Source organism: Protomyctophum parallelum, assembly GCF_964188405.1.
Source record: "Protomyctophum parallelum genome assembly, chromosome: 9".
Lineage (NCBI taxonomy): Eukaryota > Metazoa > Chordata > Actinopteri > Myctophiformes > Myctophidae > Protomyctophum > Protomyctophum parallelum.
In genome coordinates, this window is record NC_139706.1 from 21,358,943 (window position 1) to 21,377,134 (window position 18,192).

At 43.0% G+C, this 18,192-nt stretch overlaps 1 protein-coding gene across 3 annotated transcripts in view; it reads right to left on the bottom strand.

Annotated features, from left to right (window-relative positions):
- The window catches only part of grik4 (glutamate receptor, ionotropic, kainate 4), a 233,162-nt gene that overhangs the window by 36,976 nt on the left and 177,994 nt on the right, over window positions 1–18,192 (bottom strand). For all 3 annotated transcript variants that reach the window (XM_083772591.1, XM_083772590.1, XM_083772589.1), the window contains 3 exons: window positions 13,877–14,038; window positions 12,952–13,104; window positions 9,205–9,309 (listed from right to left, as the gene is read on the bottom strand). In XM_083772591.1, the coding sequence (XP_083628717.1) occupies window positions 9,205–9,309; window positions 12,952–13,104; window positions 13,877–14,038 (420 nt within the window). The remainder of the gene's footprint in view (window positions 1–9,204; window positions 9,310–12,951; window positions 13,105–13,876; window positions 14,039–18,192) is intronic.

An 18,192-nucleotide genomic window follows, 5' to 3' on the forward strand; every position in this document is an offset into this window, starting at 1 on the left:
ACACACACACACACACACACACACACACACACACACACACACACACACACACACACACAAAGAGTTATTACGCTTTGAGGACAATATCACTCACCTTCACTATCCTCTTAAGAGAAGAATTTACATGACCTTCACAAAGTCAGTTGGGGGGGGGGGGGGGGTCAAAAGGATAGAGGGGGGAGAGCACTTGTGTTCAGTGTTCAAAAACGCGATTGGAACGATTGGATAGAGCATGTGTTCAATCAGAGTCGACACATTCAGTAAGATAATTAATTACTGGTCAATCTCTTGAAGCAGACACACATCAGCAAGGCTTCACACTCCTTGCCACTCCACTCGTTCTGCCTGTATTGCACTTATCTTTTCATTTTGCCACTTCTGTTTATCCAGTATATGTACAGGTCAGTATGTACAAATCTACTGTAGAATAGTCGTTGTCAAATCATCAAGTCTCCCGCGGTATACCCTTTGCTGCAAATCCCATGTTGGCCACAGAATGTTTCGCCCCCCCCGGCAAGTGGCTCAGGAGGTCGAGTGGAAACCGGAAGGCTCCCAGTTCGATCCTGGGCTCCCCGAGAGTTACTGTAGTGTCGAAGTGTCTTTGAGCAAGACGCTGGACCCCTAATTTCTCCCGATGAGCAGGTTGGTGTCCTTGCATGGTTTCCTCCGCCCATCGGTGTATGAATGTGTGTGAACGGGTGAATGTAATTAGCGCACAATAACTGTAATGCGCCTTGGATAAAGGCACTATAGGCTATAAATGCACCATCTACCATGTATTTGATGGCGGTGCACTCATTGCACACGTTCATTCACTGGACGTGTTGTGAAAGTGTCGTTCTTGATTGTGTTCGGTACTGGTCATGGTCACTGCCTGTATACCCTCTCCCAATCCCCCATCTGCCGCTCCCCTCTCCCAATTGCCAATCTGCCTTGATCACTCGGAGTGGAATGACCTGAGAGGTCCGCCTGAGCCCAGTCTGTGAGCGCTAGAGTGTTTATTTTCCGTGTCCATGTTCAAGTGTTGCGCATGTCGTCGTAGTTTTATTGTTTGTACGTTTGTCTCAATAGTATATGGATTAAGGTTATTCCTCGTCGCCTGAGTTTTGGTGTTTTGATTTTGAGAGTCTTGACAAGGCCTTCCTGACTTTATTATCATATATACAGTCAAATACATTAATGTGTGATGTGTTGCTACTGTACAGCTACTGTATGTGTACTGTGTATCTGACAGACTGAGTTATGATATGATCAGAATAATGTGTTTATTAACAGGTACTTTTGTCATATTAAACACAGCACCAAAGTCTGATTTCCCTTACATTTTCGCCAGAAACATATACTGTATCAAATATGACTGACTTTTGGAACACAATGACTATATGAGACGATTAGAGACGATAGAGAAACACTTCTGTGATGCAGGTGATGAACGAGGACTTCTTTACTCTATTGCTTTAAACATACTGATGATCAAACACTTTGACTTAAATAAGTACAAGAATACCGTTTTCAGTTGTCATTATAAGTGGACAATTATTAACATAAGACCCATTTAAATGAGTTCACAGTCAGCACACGCTTAAGCAATCCTCTTTAAAGATCTGTGTTTAGTGTCATTATGAAGAAATAAATACAAAACACTTGCCCCAGGCCCCAGCTTGCATGGTCATAGAACGTTTCCATCTGTTTCATTCAAGTCTAAATTGCAGAGTTTCTCAAAGACTCTGGCATATTGAAGTTAATCAGTGCCTACATTTGATTTGTTTACCCACTCATCTCCCGACACTGAACTTCTGGCAGAAAAGAGAATGCCCAGAATCAAAGACTACTTCTGAAAGAATGATCAAAAAGATCTTGCCGTCCAGAGAGAGAGAGAGAGAGAGAGAGAGAGAGAGAGAGATAGAGTAGAATACTAATTGCTTTGGAAATGTAAACATCATGTTTTCACATATTGCCAATAAGCTCATTTGAATTTAATTGAGAGAGAGAGACAGTACACAACGCAACACACACGTCACATAACAGATGACAGTCTCCAAGAACAGAGGAGCGTGGCCGTGGGTGGTTACAGGATAACTAAGTACAGGCAAGTGTTTTTTAATCAGTTGTTGATGTACAGTGAGGAAAACACACAGAACACGGTCTACAATGTCTGTGTCACTGCAGACAAAACGACGCACGCACGCACGCACGCACGCACACACACACACACACACACACACACACACACACACACACACACACACACACACACACACACACACACACACACACACACACACACACACACACACACACACACACACACAGTAAACACACATTATCAACACATACAGTACAGGTCAAATCAATTCATGGATTGATGTTTTTATAGACAAAAATGCATCTATATGGCCATATTTGGGGGTGGGGGGGGGCAGATATAAATTCATGTATGTAGAGCTCATACAACAATAAATACACACGGGTGTCTGAGTGGAAGACAAGACAGATATTAAAAGTCTATAGACCTGGCTGCATGGGGTCCTGTTTTTTTTGGTGGGGGTGCTGTTTTTAAGCAAACATTAAAATGTCCCCCCAGACATTGGGGGGGGACTAGCATCCCTCGAAAATGCTGCAACGCTTCTACTGCGAATCCATGACTGTATGGATCCTGGAGCCTAGATCGATATGCAGACCTGGCTGTGAAGGGCAGGGAAAGTGGCTGGAGGTTCGTATGACGCTCAATGTTGCATCTGCTCATGGATCACAGAGCAAGGGTTGACGGCCTGAGGGGCAATCGGCATATAAATAAGGCATAAAGCTAACAACATTTAGGTATGTGTTCAGGCTTAGGCCCGACGCAGAGAAGAGGATGCCCTTTTGATGCACACTATGCCTTCGGTGGAGGTGCGACAGGGATATAGAATCTTCCGGGAGGAACACCAACTGTACAGGTTAATGCAACTGTGGATCATGTACGACACAGACACTGCCGGAGACTTGCACAAACAACTACACGCATGCACGCGTCCCGGTCCCAATCCACACAGTTTCAAGCAGCCTTGAAATCCGTTACGGTTGTTGGGGATTTTGCAAAGCAGCTCATCCATTCTTTTGATCTATTCTCAATCTCCAGCCGGCAAAGAGCAAAGACAGAAAAACAAAAGAGGGCTGCTGTCTCCCAGTGACTAAACCAGAGAGCTGCAGTGCTGACGCACATACAGTGGGATGACAATGTGTGTGTATAATGCCTGTGCCTGGGTATTAATGTAGAGGGAGGTGTGTGCTTGTATGATTGTGTGTGTGTGTGTGTGTGTGTGTGTGTGTGTGTGTGTGTGCACTGCGCACACAGTGGCCTCTCCAATATGGCACAGTGTATGTATCATCTATATGGCAAAGCGCTGATTAACATAAAAATGTAATAGTAAATACTAAACAGTGCAGGCACACACGCAAGTGTGCGTTGTGCACTGGTACACAGACCAGAAAAGAGAACAGGAGAGGGGACATAATTGGCACACATAATTGGCACGCATTAACACTAGTGGCAGTAGGCCTACAGCAGCCGACCTTCAGAACACAATAGAAGACATATGTCTATATTAACATTACAGCAGCAAGCAGCAGTTTGGCACATTATTACAATACAATCTGCTGTTAGCTTCCAGTGCCTTCCACGTTCACGACGTGAACCTTCTCCTCCTCATGTTAGTTTGTTACTTATTTTCTGAGCCATGCAAATAAACAACAACCTGCACTGACCGGAGACGGAGAGATTTTGCGCGCTTCTATCTGTTACTTCTCTGACACGCAGTTCAAATTCAGCCAGTCAATAGTGGGACACCGCTGAGAGCCAGACACAGCTGCAGTTAGATTTTTAATTAAGGACGCGTTCTGAATGCAATGCAAACTAATGGACGAGTGCGCTCTGGTGCGGAATGCAAAGGGAAAGAATGACTTCTGTCCGTGACAGAAGTCATTTGAATTCTGTACACACACATAGAGCAAAAAATTATGATACATACATGATGCATACATTTGTTAATGAATGCCCTAACGCACGCATGCACACACACACACACACACACACACACACACACACACACACACACACACACACACACACACACACGCACGCACGCACGCACGCACGCACGCACGTACGTACGTACGTACGTACGTAGAATAGTAGAATAGGGTATCAGAAGTGTCACCTTGGTGGTATCAGCTCAAGCTTCAGTCCTTATACTGTAGACTATTAGCTCTGCTCTACAAGTACTCATCTCTGCTGGAGCCTGAAGGCACAGAGAAAGATCCAAGCCAAGCCATGCTGAGCCAAGCTACACTGGAGACCTGTGGTGATAATGCTCCTCAATGAGGGAAATCAAAAGAGAGCGGAGGAGAGGAATCCATAGACACTCAATGCGCCCTCCCCCTCTCTATTCCATGATTTCCTCCTTCACATTGAAAAATCGAATCAAGTTCCTCAGCAGCAGTGGGCTCGTAATAGTGTTCTCTGTAGACTGGGCCCGATTTAATGGTTGGGGGAAGAAAAAAGTACATTAGTGTAATAAAACACACAATATAATGTGCAACTCGGCTCCTCTAGCTGTGTCCCTGAATAAGTTGAAGATATTCTACCAAAGAGCTTGTTACAAGCACACACTGCTACTAGTTATATTTAAGAGCTTGTTACAAGTACACACTGCTACTAGTTATATGTAAGAGCTTGTTACAAGCACACACTGCTACTAGTTATATTTAAGAGCTTGTTACAAGTACACACTGCTACTAGTTGAAGAGCTTGTTACAAGTACACACTGCTACTAGTTGAAGAGCTTGTTACAAGTGCACATTGCTACTAGTTCTATGTAAGAGCTTGTTACAAGTACACACTGCTACTAGTTGAAGAGCTTGTTACAAGTACACACTGCTACTAGTTGAAGAGCTTGTTACAAGTGCACATTGCTACTAGTTATATTTATGAGCTTGTTACAAGCACACACTGCTACTAGTTATATTTATGAGCTTGTTACAAGCACACATTGCTACTAGTTATATGTAAGAGCTTGTTACAAGTACACACTGCTACTAGTTGAAGAGCTTGTTACAAGTGCACACTGTTGCTACAATACATTCTAATAGTACTTCAGGAAAGAGCACATAGTCTACTTCAGTCAGTCTGTACTGTGCCTGAACAGGTCAACCTTTTGTCATGGAGGTGGAGAACACCTTTTATTTTGTTATTTGAAGTGCACAACCAATCAATATAGCAGCGGCTCATCATTGTTGCTGCTGAGAGGTGTTGGGCGTTTCATGGTGTTTTTCCTTTTCGTATGTGAACGTGACTCTGTCTCCAAGACAAATTTCTCCCAAGGGAGACAAATAAAGACAACCTTGAACCTTGAGAGAGTTCACATTGATAAACATAGACAGAACCAAAGGAAAACAAATACAGACTCCCTGTTTGATTCCCACAGTGCAGCTGGCTTGCTTAAACAAAACCAACTCAACAGGAGTGTTTGCTTTTGTTGAAAATAAAGTTTCATGCAGGGTCAATTAAATTCTGGATAGCGGTAGCGTTTGTCTAGCTATGTCTATAATATTAAACAACTTTAACAGAACATTCCAATCTCCACTCTCCACATGAATTCAATGCAGATCAGCCCATATAGCTTCTAGATTTAAACACACCAAGCCCTTTTTTAAAGCTTTGGCAGATACAGGCTTTATCAATATCATTTAAACAAACCTATCACTGATCTGCAGCTATACTCAGTCAGGGGAATAAATTGAATGTTGGATGATTCAATGTCCTTTAGGGCTTTATACAGTCACACACTGAGGAGCTGTTCATTCAGCCTCTTCATAAAGGCATGAACACTTCTCGATGTACAGTAATGTCTTGTACAACCTAAGGGGGACGGCAGTTCCATGTTGTTACAGCAGAGTGGAGAACTCTACAAACAATTAATTTGATTTTTAACCCATAACACATAGCATTATGTTATGCTTTAGCTATTGAAAAATAGCAGATCTACACGCACTACGAGCTTGTAGGTCTGCTATTTTTGAAAAATCGACTGTCAGGATATAGAAGACAATCTGATCTCAGGTCAAAATGGGTTAACTTGAGGACTTCCAGGGCGTGGCTTGGTAGTACCCTCTGGGTGATTCAACCTGAGATGTGAGCTTTCAGATCCACTGGACCCCCTGGGAGTGTGCATTTTATACCTCCAAAATTGCAGCCAAAAAGCCCTTCACCCACGGCTCTCACTCTTTCCAGGGTGTTTGCATCAGATGGGCATGGTTCAGGGTGTTTTGCATCAGATGGGCATGGTTCACGGTGTTTTGCATCAGATGGGCATGGTTCAGGGTGTTTTGCATCAGATGGGCATGGTTCAGGGTGTTTGCATCAGATGGGCATGGTTCAGGGTGTTTTGCATCAGATGGGCATGGTTCAGGGTGTTTTGCATCAGATGGGCATGGTTCAGGGTGTTTTGCATCAGATGGGCATGGTTCAGGGTGTTTTGCATCAGATGGGCATGGTTCAGGGTGTTTTGCATCAGATGGGCATGGTTCAGGGTGTTTTGCATCAGATGGGCATGGTTCAGGGTGTTTTGCATCAGATGGGCATGGTTCAGGGTGTTTTGCATCAGATGGGCATGGTTCAGGGTGTTTTGCATCAGATGGGCATGGTTCAGGGTGTTTTGCATCAGATGGGCATGGTTCAGGGTGTTTTGCATCAGATGGGCATGGTTCAGGGTGTTTTGCATCAGATGGGCATGGTTCAGGGTGTTTTGCATCAGATGGGCATGGTTCAGGGTGTTTTGCATCAGATGGGCATGGTTCAGGGTGTTTTGCATCAGATGGGCATGGTTCAGGGTGTTTTGCATCAGATGGGCATGGTTCAGGGTGTTTTGCATCAGATGGGCATGGTTCAGGGTGTTTTGCATCAGATGGGCATGGTTCAGGGTGTTTTGCATCAGATGGGCATGGTTCAGGGTGTTTTGCATCAGATGGGCATGGTTCAGGGTGTTTTGCATCAGATGGGCATGGTTCAGGGTGTTTTGCATCAGATGGGCATGGTTCAGGGTGTTTTGCATCAGATGGGCATGGTTCAGGGTGTTTTGCATCAGATGGGCATGGTTCAGGGTGTTTTGCATCAGATGGGCATGGTTCAGGGTGTTTTGCATCAGATGGGCATGGTTCAGGGTGTTTTGCATCAGATGGGCATGGTTCAGGGTGTTTTGCATCAGATGGGCATGGTTCAGGGTGTTTTGCATCAGATGGGCATGGTTCAGGGTGTTTTGCATCAGATGGGCATGGTTCAGGGTGTTTTGCATCAGATGGGCATGGTTCAGGGTGTTTTGCATCAGATGGGCATGGTTCAGGGTGTTTTGCATCAGATGGGCATGGTTCAGGGTGTTTTGCATCAGATGGGCATGGTTCAGGGTGTTTTGCATCAGATGGGCATGGTTCAGGGTGTTTTGCATCAGATGGGCATGGTTCAGGGTGTTTTGCATCAGATGGGCATGGTTCAGGGTGTTTTGCATCAGATGGGCATGGTTCAGGGTGTTTTGCATCAGATGGGCATGGTTTAGGCACTATGATCATAACTCTGCACTTTATATTTATCCTTCTTGCACGGTGTTGTCTTTGTGTTGTTCATATTTATGTGTTATATGTGAAAAAAGAAAAGAATGAAATGCACACACACAAACGCCAAAACAAATACATACAGTCTGTATGTAGGTAGGGGCCATAAGGAGATATTTCAGCACCAGAGACAGTGACTGTAGCGAGGTAAGGTTGCTAAGGAGATATTTCAGCACCAGGGACAGCGACGGCCGATAGGTAAGGGCCCTGGCCTGGGGTATTATGAATCATCAAGTGAATAGCTCACAGCTGTGTTGGAAAAATACAAAACACTCCAGTCCGGGAAGAAGTTTTGTTCAACATCCATTTGACTCTTTTCTGTTATTTTTCACAGGTTCAAGTCAGTGTGGAGGTGGAGGCAAAAAGGCTTGAAGTATCAGCTTGTGATGTGCATCTTATTCTGCCTTTATGTGTGTATTCTTGTGTAGAAGAAACAGCTGCTAGCGTTGACATTATCCCTTATGTCTCTGCCAAGCTGCAGCTTTGCCAACAGCATGTGTGTTAGTCACCATTATAAACAGTGCCTCCACCTACAGTACAATAGTCACAGTCTAACATCTTGCCTCTCTCCAGTAACACAACCAGCAGGTGTGATTTATAATAACTCTGGTTGAAATTCTCACATTAACACTGTACTGATAGCGCTGTTGTACTGCCTGACTGATCCCGAGTCATTTCAGGAGAACTGAAGATGAAGAAAGGAATATCTGCACTCCCTTTATATATTTTCTTTATGAGCTTCTTTATTCTTAACTAGGGATGGAGCTCGTTAAGGTTTTATTGATAACGATCACCTTATCGAGCAGGCTTATTGAGCCGGGTCCTTATCGAGCCCACTATCGAGCATTTGCAATTGCTATTATTTTGTGGAAAGAACAGAACCTTATTTTTATTGGCCAGTTGTGAGTTTGTATGCCAATAAACAGTTCTAAGGTGTATACACACTTTTAGCTCTGCCTTTTCGGCAACGAAGAAGTTGCACATTGAATACGTCACGTATTATGTGAGACTATTCAATCGATTCGCGGGAGATACAGTATTATAAGTCTATGGCAGGGAGGTTTGAGTTTCCCCAAACGTATTATGATGAATTGGATTAATAATTTATGGCAACGTCTTACCGTGCTTGCCTTGGGCAGCAAGCACGGCGCGTCCAAGCCCCCTTTTTAGCGAGTGGCCCACGACGTCAGCCGCTGCGGCTATACCCGACAAGAGGCTCGACAAGCCAAACGCTTATTGATACTCGGGTCTTGATAAATGCCGAACCGGCTTTGTAATGGACCCGATTTTCGGGCTCCATCCCTATTCTTAACGCATTTTGGACTGAGGCTAATTCTAAAAAACGCCTTCTAAATCCATGTATGTTTTCTGAAAAACTTCAATAGCAGCACTAAAAAAAAAGAAATTGAATACTGTACATACTGTACAGAACCCCAAGAGGGGTTCCCATCCAGAAGGGTCAGAACACCAAAAGGGGGTTCCCGCCAAGATGAACACACAGCAGCGGTCTACCTAGATATTTTAAGAGACATCTTCTTGTATGATGTGGAGTGACTTTACCTGCCTTAAGCCATCCTTGCCGTGCTGCATGATCCGCAGGGCGTAGTTGGAGCGCTGGCCTTTACTGTTGAACTCAATGTGACCCGTTAGACCCTCCAGTTCTACCTGTCCGACACAGAGACACAATGTGACCCGTTAGACCCTCCAGTTCTACCTGTCCGACACAGAGACATGCCAAACGTCAGACCCCAAAATCCAGCAATTGTCTTTGTTAGTGTAGCACAGGCAGCTGTCCTTTTGGTATGAAATCAGCACTGTCTCTCAGGACTGATTTAATGCTGTGATAATCAATGGTGGAAAGTAATATAATAATATTGTACTTGTACTACTCCACTACATTTATTTGAAAACTTTAGTTACTTTTTAGATTTTGATTATTATTACAAAACATCCACTAACCACTTCAGCCCTATATACGTACATTTCGGCCATTTGAAAATAGCTGATCTACAAGCTCACAATGCGCCGCGATGCAACGCATTGTGAGCTTGTAAATACAAAGGCTTATTACTGCCATCTCAGTGAAAAAAACGACATTCATCTCTGAGATTAATGTCGCAATTCTGTGAGATTAATCTCACCAAGATGGCAGTGTATTCGTATTAATGTAGATCTGCTATTTTCAAAAGATTTTAATACATTTGAAAACTAGAAATGGGGCATTCTGCATGTGTCCTTTTACTTTTGGACCTTAATTCAGGATTTTTACTTGTAACAGAGTAGTAGTAACTGCAGTATTGATACTTCTACTTAAAGGGATTGTGACATTAAAAAGGACAAGGGCTTAACACTGAGAGTCATTAGTCTTTCGCAGAGCAAACTGGAACATAAAAACAGTGTGATATTGAATACATGTCACATTCACATTAAGTGGGGGTTGTCCGCTAGCTCTCTCTACTACTCCCTAATAAGTATATATATATGTTTTAGTCACTGACAGCTCATCTTTATCTCTCCCTCTCTAATCTATAATTATTTATAATGAGGAGGAATAAATGAGACATGCCGACTCGGTGGACAGTGTTTATATTTCTGGACGGGATGATGAGGTCGCACAGATACAGTATAGTACATTATTATCTGCCTGCGTGGGAAACTCGTGAGCTCTATATCCTTTCCCATTAACACAGGGTGTGTGTGAAAAAATCAATACGTTTAGTTTGACATCTTAGTTTGTCTGATATTGTATTTAAATAGTACAAGTTGGTATTTTTCAGCCTCACAGAATGAGAGGTTTGCTCTGCCGGAAACATCGCGAAAAAACCTATGGCCATTTTTGTATACCACACCATAGATAACCAAAGGCGGGGTTCCCCAATTAGCCCTTGTGGCCCCTCGAATAATCCCCCCCCCCCCCAAAAAAAAAATGGGGTCTTGCCCTGAAATTTTATTTTCAGGGCAAGACCTCGACCTCGCGCGTACCGACTCGGCCCCCAGCCTGGTACCCTAGTCAAAATATGGCCCTTGCCCAGGCCGTAGCGTAACGGTCTGGGCAGCGGACTGGTAATCCAGTCGCAGTGTGCCGCGGGTTCGACTCCCGGACCCGACACGGCCTTTACTGCATGTCATCCCCCCATCTCTCTCCCGTTTCCTGTCAGCCTACTGTCTGTCCCTTCAAAAATCAATAAAAGGCGTAAGCCGCAAAAAAAATATCTTAAAAAAAAAAAAAATATGGCCCTTGAGGAAAGTTTATTGGGGAACCCTGACCTAAGGTTTTTAATTTTCCAAATTTCATCATGCTTTAATCATGCATTCAAAAGTGGCTATGGCCAAATTTAGGCCAAGGAGTGTTTTTCGTGCAAAACTAATGCTTAGAATGGATTCAGAATCATGAAAACCCCCTATGTTACTTAAAGTATGATGAAATTTGGAACATTTATTTTCGCGAAGATTCCAGCAGAGCAGACCTCTCATTCTGTGGACCTTAAAGATGGAGTGCCACAATTTTTGTATTTTTCCAGCTTTTCATGTGTCTATGGGGTGACAGTACTTCATTAGACACCCTGGAGTCGTTTTTATGTGCAATGGTGCAATAACTTTGTATTTAGGGTTTCTTCCTGGAGGCTGAACACTTGACGGTCAAACGGGCCAATGAAGTAAACACGGATAGTGTGACGTAAAAAAGTTGCACGCACACACGCACCTCCCCCTCTATATATAATTTTTAAATACGACAACCTCTGTGGGCGGAGCTGCCTGCCACATACACACGTGTGAACTGAACGGCGCAGCCAGCCAGTTTGTTGCTCTGTGCCTAACTGTGTGGCAGATTTTCAAACAGTCATTTCACACATTACCAGTTCACAGCAGAGCAGACTGTTTTTCGTTAGATTGGAAGCAAGTAAATGTTCACGTCGGGTCCTCAGGATAATCAAGGAAACCACAACAAACCAGCCTTATAGTCTACCTGCTCTGCTGTAGTTGTTGCTCTTGTTGTTCTCAAGGAAGGAGTAGGTTGTTTCTTTTATAATCACAGTGGTCGGGCTTTGATACAGAGTGTAGTGTCACAGTGCATTCTTGTTGGCTGTTGTATGTAGGTCCTAATACGTATACGAGGCTGTAAAGTCAAGAATTAGAATCTGTTGTTGTGTCGCGCTGGAAGTCATGTTGCCATGTCTGGCTATTACAAGCGACATGGGCTTGTTTTCATATAAGTAACTTTCAGGGGAGATGTGGTTAACTTGACCAATGGTTCATGTGAAGGACCCTCAGATTAATATGTTGTTAAAAGGATTGGTGTTGTTGAAACGTTTTCATAAATATTCAAGGCAATTTCTGTGACTTATTTTTGTGGACTTGGCCGCTTGTTTCTTTAAATCTGGCGACTTTTGCTGAAACAATGCAGTCAGAAGGAACATTCATGTTGTAAATTGAGTTTGATCAGAGCAAGAGTGGAGAGTCTTCTGTCCTGTCCAGAGCATCATGTGCCTAGGGCAGTGCAAGTGTTTTGTGTCAATAAAGGACAGTTTTAATGCCAGGGTGCTTAGCTGGAGGAAATCAATAGCCTACAATATATTGGCAAATTAATAAAATTATTCATGCTAAATGATCTATCAAACTAATTGTTTCTGCTGTTAAACTATGATTTAATTGGATGATGAGCTGAGCTGATTGTGACAATAGGGTCAATATAATTGGAGGAAATAAATAAATAATTATAAAAAATCAGAAAAAACAGATCTGATATGGTATGGATGCGTGGATTATATGCCTATACATGGATGGTGGCAGTATAAGTGCATAATGGTGCTTATACGATATCTCAGAAATATGGGAAGTGTTCACTTCTAACATTCACAAAAACATGAGTTCTTGTTACATTACAGACACCAATTTGTCATTTTGTAAACAAAAGGGCAGAGCCATGGGCTGTCCTTTTATAAGGAGGGGGAGGGACTAGGACAAGTGGGTGGTCTTAAAGGAGGAGGCGGAGGGACTGGATTAGGTGGGTGGTGCTACGGTTAAACTCACGCATACCTAATGAACTGGTGGGTGTGTCCACATAAAACTATCATTTTAACAAATACTGTACACTTTTTGGAAAAAAGTATACCTCATATACACCTAAATACACCTGATGATCATGTTTAAGTGTGGAAAAAAATCACGGCACTCCATCTTTAATGACCAAGTGAATAGAAAAAACACAAATAAAAAGTATGTCATGACATCACAGGTTAATCTCTATTCCTTGAGCTTTTGGGCCTGTGGCTCCCTGGCTAGTAGCTGTTCCACAGTTCCACTTACCATCCTCAGGTAATTCATAAGGCTTGTGCCATGCTCCCAGATTTTAGAGGATTTGCACGAGAGCTGAGTGGCACCCACGTTCTGGCTGCGGTTCAACTCCTGGACCGCAGACACCACCGCATGCACTGCATCAAACAGCAGCGCCGAGGAGAGCTGCAGGGTGGGTGGGGGGAGGGAGGGGGGGTGTGAAACGGGGTGTAAACTATGTTATGCAGGTACACACAGCGTGCAAGATACACATACTGTGCTACACACCACAGTGCCTAACATGTCAGTGGGTCATGGTCAGCGAGGGGTTAATCCATCTGTAGATTGGTAGAAAGATTATTCAATTACATAGACACCCTTTGATCTGCTGACAGCATTGAAAAGCATATCTCTCTCTCTCTCCACCCCGCACTTCCCTCTCTTACCCCCACTTTAACTAGTTTACTCTGACCACTCCAATTACCATCCAGCTGTGCGAGCAGTAGCTAAAGAAAAGAAAGCATGTTTTTCTCATCTCCTTTGCATATCCAGCCTCAACTCCATTCAAATGCATTGGATAGAGGCCAGGCGTGTCTCTTTGTAATTGAACTAGAAAAGGGCTGAATCATACACCATGGTGAATATTAATTTAAATGTTGAATAGAGAGCAAGTTATTAAACTGTAAATATGTGTGATTATTGCAACCTTGCTTGAACCTTCTCCCACCGAAATTGTATTAGATTAGTAAACAAGAATTTCATGAAGCCAATTAAAGAATGAGTCCTCATTCTGTGTGATGTGTATGCGCACACACATTGACCCACAATCAATCTGCTTAATAATATGTGCCAGCTGAGTGGGGGCTATGAGCTGCTTAGATTGGGGCTGGAAAAAAAGGTCTGAACGAAAACACAAAAAGCTTCAAAACAAAAGTGTACAAAGAAATGTGACACTGACCGGTGTGCCAGCGAATGGGGCGTGGTCACAGTTCTCCTGCCAAGAGCGATTGAGGCTCAGCAGGAAGTCTTGGAAAAAGGGATGGGTTTGATTGAAGACAGAAAAGCCAAGTATGGTGACTCGCTGTTCCTCCACGTCGTCCAATCGGAGCAGAGAGAATTCCTGCAGAGAGAAAGGAATGAGTGGAGAGAGAGAGAGAGAGAGACAGAGACAGTAGTACATTATTCATGTAGAATAGATATCATTAGATGTTTTCATGTATAATACTAAACATGACAGAATCAGTCTGACCTGCTATCCACCCGTGAAGACATTTAGTTTTCACTAATTCACACTTCTCCAGGTGACTGACATTAGCTGGAGCAATTCATTGTTGTCCAGTGTTTCTCTATGCACTGCTTGTTATGCAAATAATTCACATGGATTATTTCCCGACATACAGCTAGGTCATACTATGACTTTTCAAAAGCAATGATTATGGGGCCGCCGAGCCCGACGACCTTTGCTGCGTGTGTGTGTGTGACTGTGTGTGTGTGTGTGTGTGTGTGTGTTTTGGTGTGGGGTTACATGGCTTGGCCGGTGCGGGTATGAACATATCCTGTAGGTTAATAGGGGTGTCAGAACCCAGTCACTCTCCAGTGGTTCTGTTATGGATTCTATGTCCACGATGCAATGTGTCCGTCTGTCTGAATGTTACCGTGACCAAGGTCTCAGGATACGTAGGTCTAGTCTAACATGGCTCTGCCTTGCATAGTCCAAGGTGAATAGGCATGTTGGCTTTCACTAGTAACCTTACTTTGGATTTTAAAGGACAACTTTCGTTTTTTTCAACCAAGGTTCATGTTTTAGGTTGGTAGAGAAAGTAAAAGATGAGTGTAATTTCTTTTTCATTTGCTGCTTTCTTTCGTTTTAGGGATTTTAGCTATTTTTGACAGGGGGGCGGACTAAACTGCATTTAACAATTATTATGGTCGTCGGAAATTACTGCTGTCGCTCAACTGAATAGGTATTTTTAGAAAATAATGTATTTTCGTTGTCTGACAAAGGACAGGGAAGGAGGCTGGTTGTCAGACAAAGTACATGGAAGGAGGCTGGTTGTCAGACAAAGACAAGACAAAGTGGAGGGAGGTGCAGCAGTGCAAAGGAAGCACAAAAAGACAGAAACGACAGAGAACAGGAGTCCGAGAACGAGAGCTCTGGGAATAAGGGAAGTGCAAAGACGAGCCAGTCAGTTTATCGGGTTCTCTCTGTGTCTGTGACGGTCAGACACTCTGGGGAATTGTAACCTCAACTCAATCTCCATATCGTCCATCAGCACTATAAAGCACTATAACGTCTGCCCGTCTGCCCTCGGCACCACGAATGCTAATTCCTATTAGCTATTTTTCAATAGCTAAATTATAATAATAATTATAATAATGGTGTTTAATACACCAAAAGGGAAAAAATAAAACAGCTCCCTATTAGACAGACAGCATTAGCACTGCAAAATAAAGGCAACAGAGGGTAACATTGTGCAGTAACATTCCTGTAAATTGCATATTTTACTTGGATTGGGTCTTCTTCATTCTGTAAATTAAATTAAACTCTAGTGACATGTTATTCTCTAACACAAGAACGTTCATTTCACTTTAATGTTCTTTCAAGTCCAGTTCTCTATAGGCTGTAACTGGCTTCTTTTCAGGATGGAACTCCTCCCCTGTTACCTTGCGGTGCAACGTCATAGCTTGCTGAATAATAATAATAATAAAGTTACCCATGACTTTCCACTGAAATATGATTTTAGTCAAAGCTGCAGAGACATATATTGTGGACACATGGATAGGATAGTTCTAACACAAAATGTCTGCACAGGTCAGTATAACGTGACACTTTCTTCAATAATCCAATTGGTCTTTCTTCCGTGAAAGACGACCACGAAAACACATTTTTCATGAATCTTAGGGGGGCGTATCTGATGGATTTCAAATTATTTAATGGGTGAATACAAAACAATCTGGCCTCATTCCCATTGAGGCTTGGGAATAAATGACCCATTTCAAAACCGTTATTCATGGATTTATGTCAGACCCTCCCATAATAACAGCCTGTTTGTGAAGCAAACCTTGTGCCCAGAAATGCATTCTTGGACTGGTGGAAACTTCAAACACCATGAATATTGCACACATCAGCATATGTTTAGAATCTGGAAAATGCTGTCTTTTTGCCAACTATTCATTCAAATCCTCTCAAATTTTGACTACGGAATTAAAAAATGGCTTAAGAAGATTACAAACAAGACCCTTCGGAGAAACGATATTCTTTACATTACAAAAATGTATAACTTTTCTAAATGAGCAGCTGGATAGCCGTGTATCTACAAAGCAAACACTATGTTGTTGAGAAGCTCAAAGCAAGGGCGGGGTGTGTGTGTGTGTGTGTGCGTGCGTGTGTGTGCGCGCGTGTGTGTGTGTGTGTGTGTGTGGTGGGCGAGTAGAAACACAACAAGACACATGGTAATGGAGATGAGTCTCCATCTCTACTCATCTCAGTGAAGTCCTGAGTGTTTCCTATCGACATCTTGAGACTTTCCCATCAAGGCCAAGTGGCCTCCTGGCAATTTGACGATCAGACCTATACTTCACAAGTGTACATGCATCAGAATGAACTGCTTGTTATGACAAGAAGACAGCATAAGAGCCTCTCATCTGTACAACTGATTGCAACGCATCATTGATGTTCAGAAAGCACATTGTGTCATGAATCACAAATATACTGCTTTTTGGTGATTTCTCAATACTGTAGCATACATACAGTACATTTATAGCATAATTGCACCACATCATAAACACTATTAAGACAAGGCAGAACACCCACAAAGATGACATAAGTGCTTACATTTGATTAGTCACACTCACAATACCAATATGACTTAAAATACATTATTGATGTACAACAAGTATGTGCAACAATATTGCACAGTTTCTTGTTTAACTTATTGTTGATTATTTAAATAGATGCCAGTTATGCTATGCAGATGTCTGTTACTTGTTCACATATCGTATTTATACACAGTTTACTTGTGTTGGTCGGATCAGCGGACTGGCAAGCCGGATGTCCATAATAAATGGCATATTATGCCTATATAAATGTCAGATTGTCTGTTCTGGACAACCGCTAATCCGACCGACTTCACTCCCTCAGGTCCTTTGCGAAACACGAGGGTCAATCGGTTGGGCATTCTCAAGAATAACGAAGGATAGAGAGACAAAGATTTGGGGAATTTCTTACAACCTATGTTGTAAGAAGTCCTTTGTAATCCAAGAAGAACACCGTTCCTTTGACTCAATAACCACCCACAATTGTCTACAAGAAAGGACATACAAGAGAAATACAAAGAGGAAAGAGAGAAAGAGTATTGCTTTTTCCATCTCCTCTTCTTCATGCTGATCAATCACTCCTCTGCAATCATCTAGACATAGCTGTGTATCGACCAGGGTGTCGGCCTTTCTTGGCCTTGTGAACTGATAATCACAATACCATTCTGGTAATGAAATCTCCATCAGGTTGATTCAATCAGTGCAGAGGTGGACATAATGGCTGTGCGCATCAATATGCCATGGATGCTTGATGCATGTGTATGTAGAATAAGGTGACATTCACACCAGAAAGCTTTACTGCGATTAAAATGAATCCTGCTGCGCATTGTCAGAAAGTGCACTTCGTTTGGCAGGTGTGAAGGCTCATTAGAATCCTAAAGAACCACATTCTACTCCGAGCAAAAACGGGGGTTTCGCTTCGCTTCCAATCGCACTTGATTACGATTCGGTGCAGGTGTGAATGCAATCCGCAGTAAATAAAGGAAATGAAGCAAACAATGTGGGCGGGTGAGGAGCTGAACACAGTTGGAGACGGAGAAGGCATATTTTACAGAGCGCAAAGATGTCCCTTTACCGTGGATAGACGTGGTTGAATGAGGAGACTGAAGCCCTGATCGAAATGAGGACGAGTACATTAATCAATTGCTTAAGGAAACCCATAAAAACACTGCAGTGTATTATAGCCTACAGAATATTCTGTCTGTCTGTCTGTCTGTCTGTCTGTGCGTGCCGTAAACATGGAGTGCTGTCACTGTGTGGGGACTGGGGAGTAGGGACTTTCATCTCGATAAACTTGTAAATATTTTGCGCTGCTGTCTGTTATATCAGTGCGCTCAGCGCTGTGCCTCCATGCCCAAAAGAACAGTGCGTGGCTGCATGCGTATAGTGAGAGAGAGAGAGAGAGAGGAGGGGGGGTCCAGTCCCAGACGGCACGACACATGCACGTTATGAGTATAA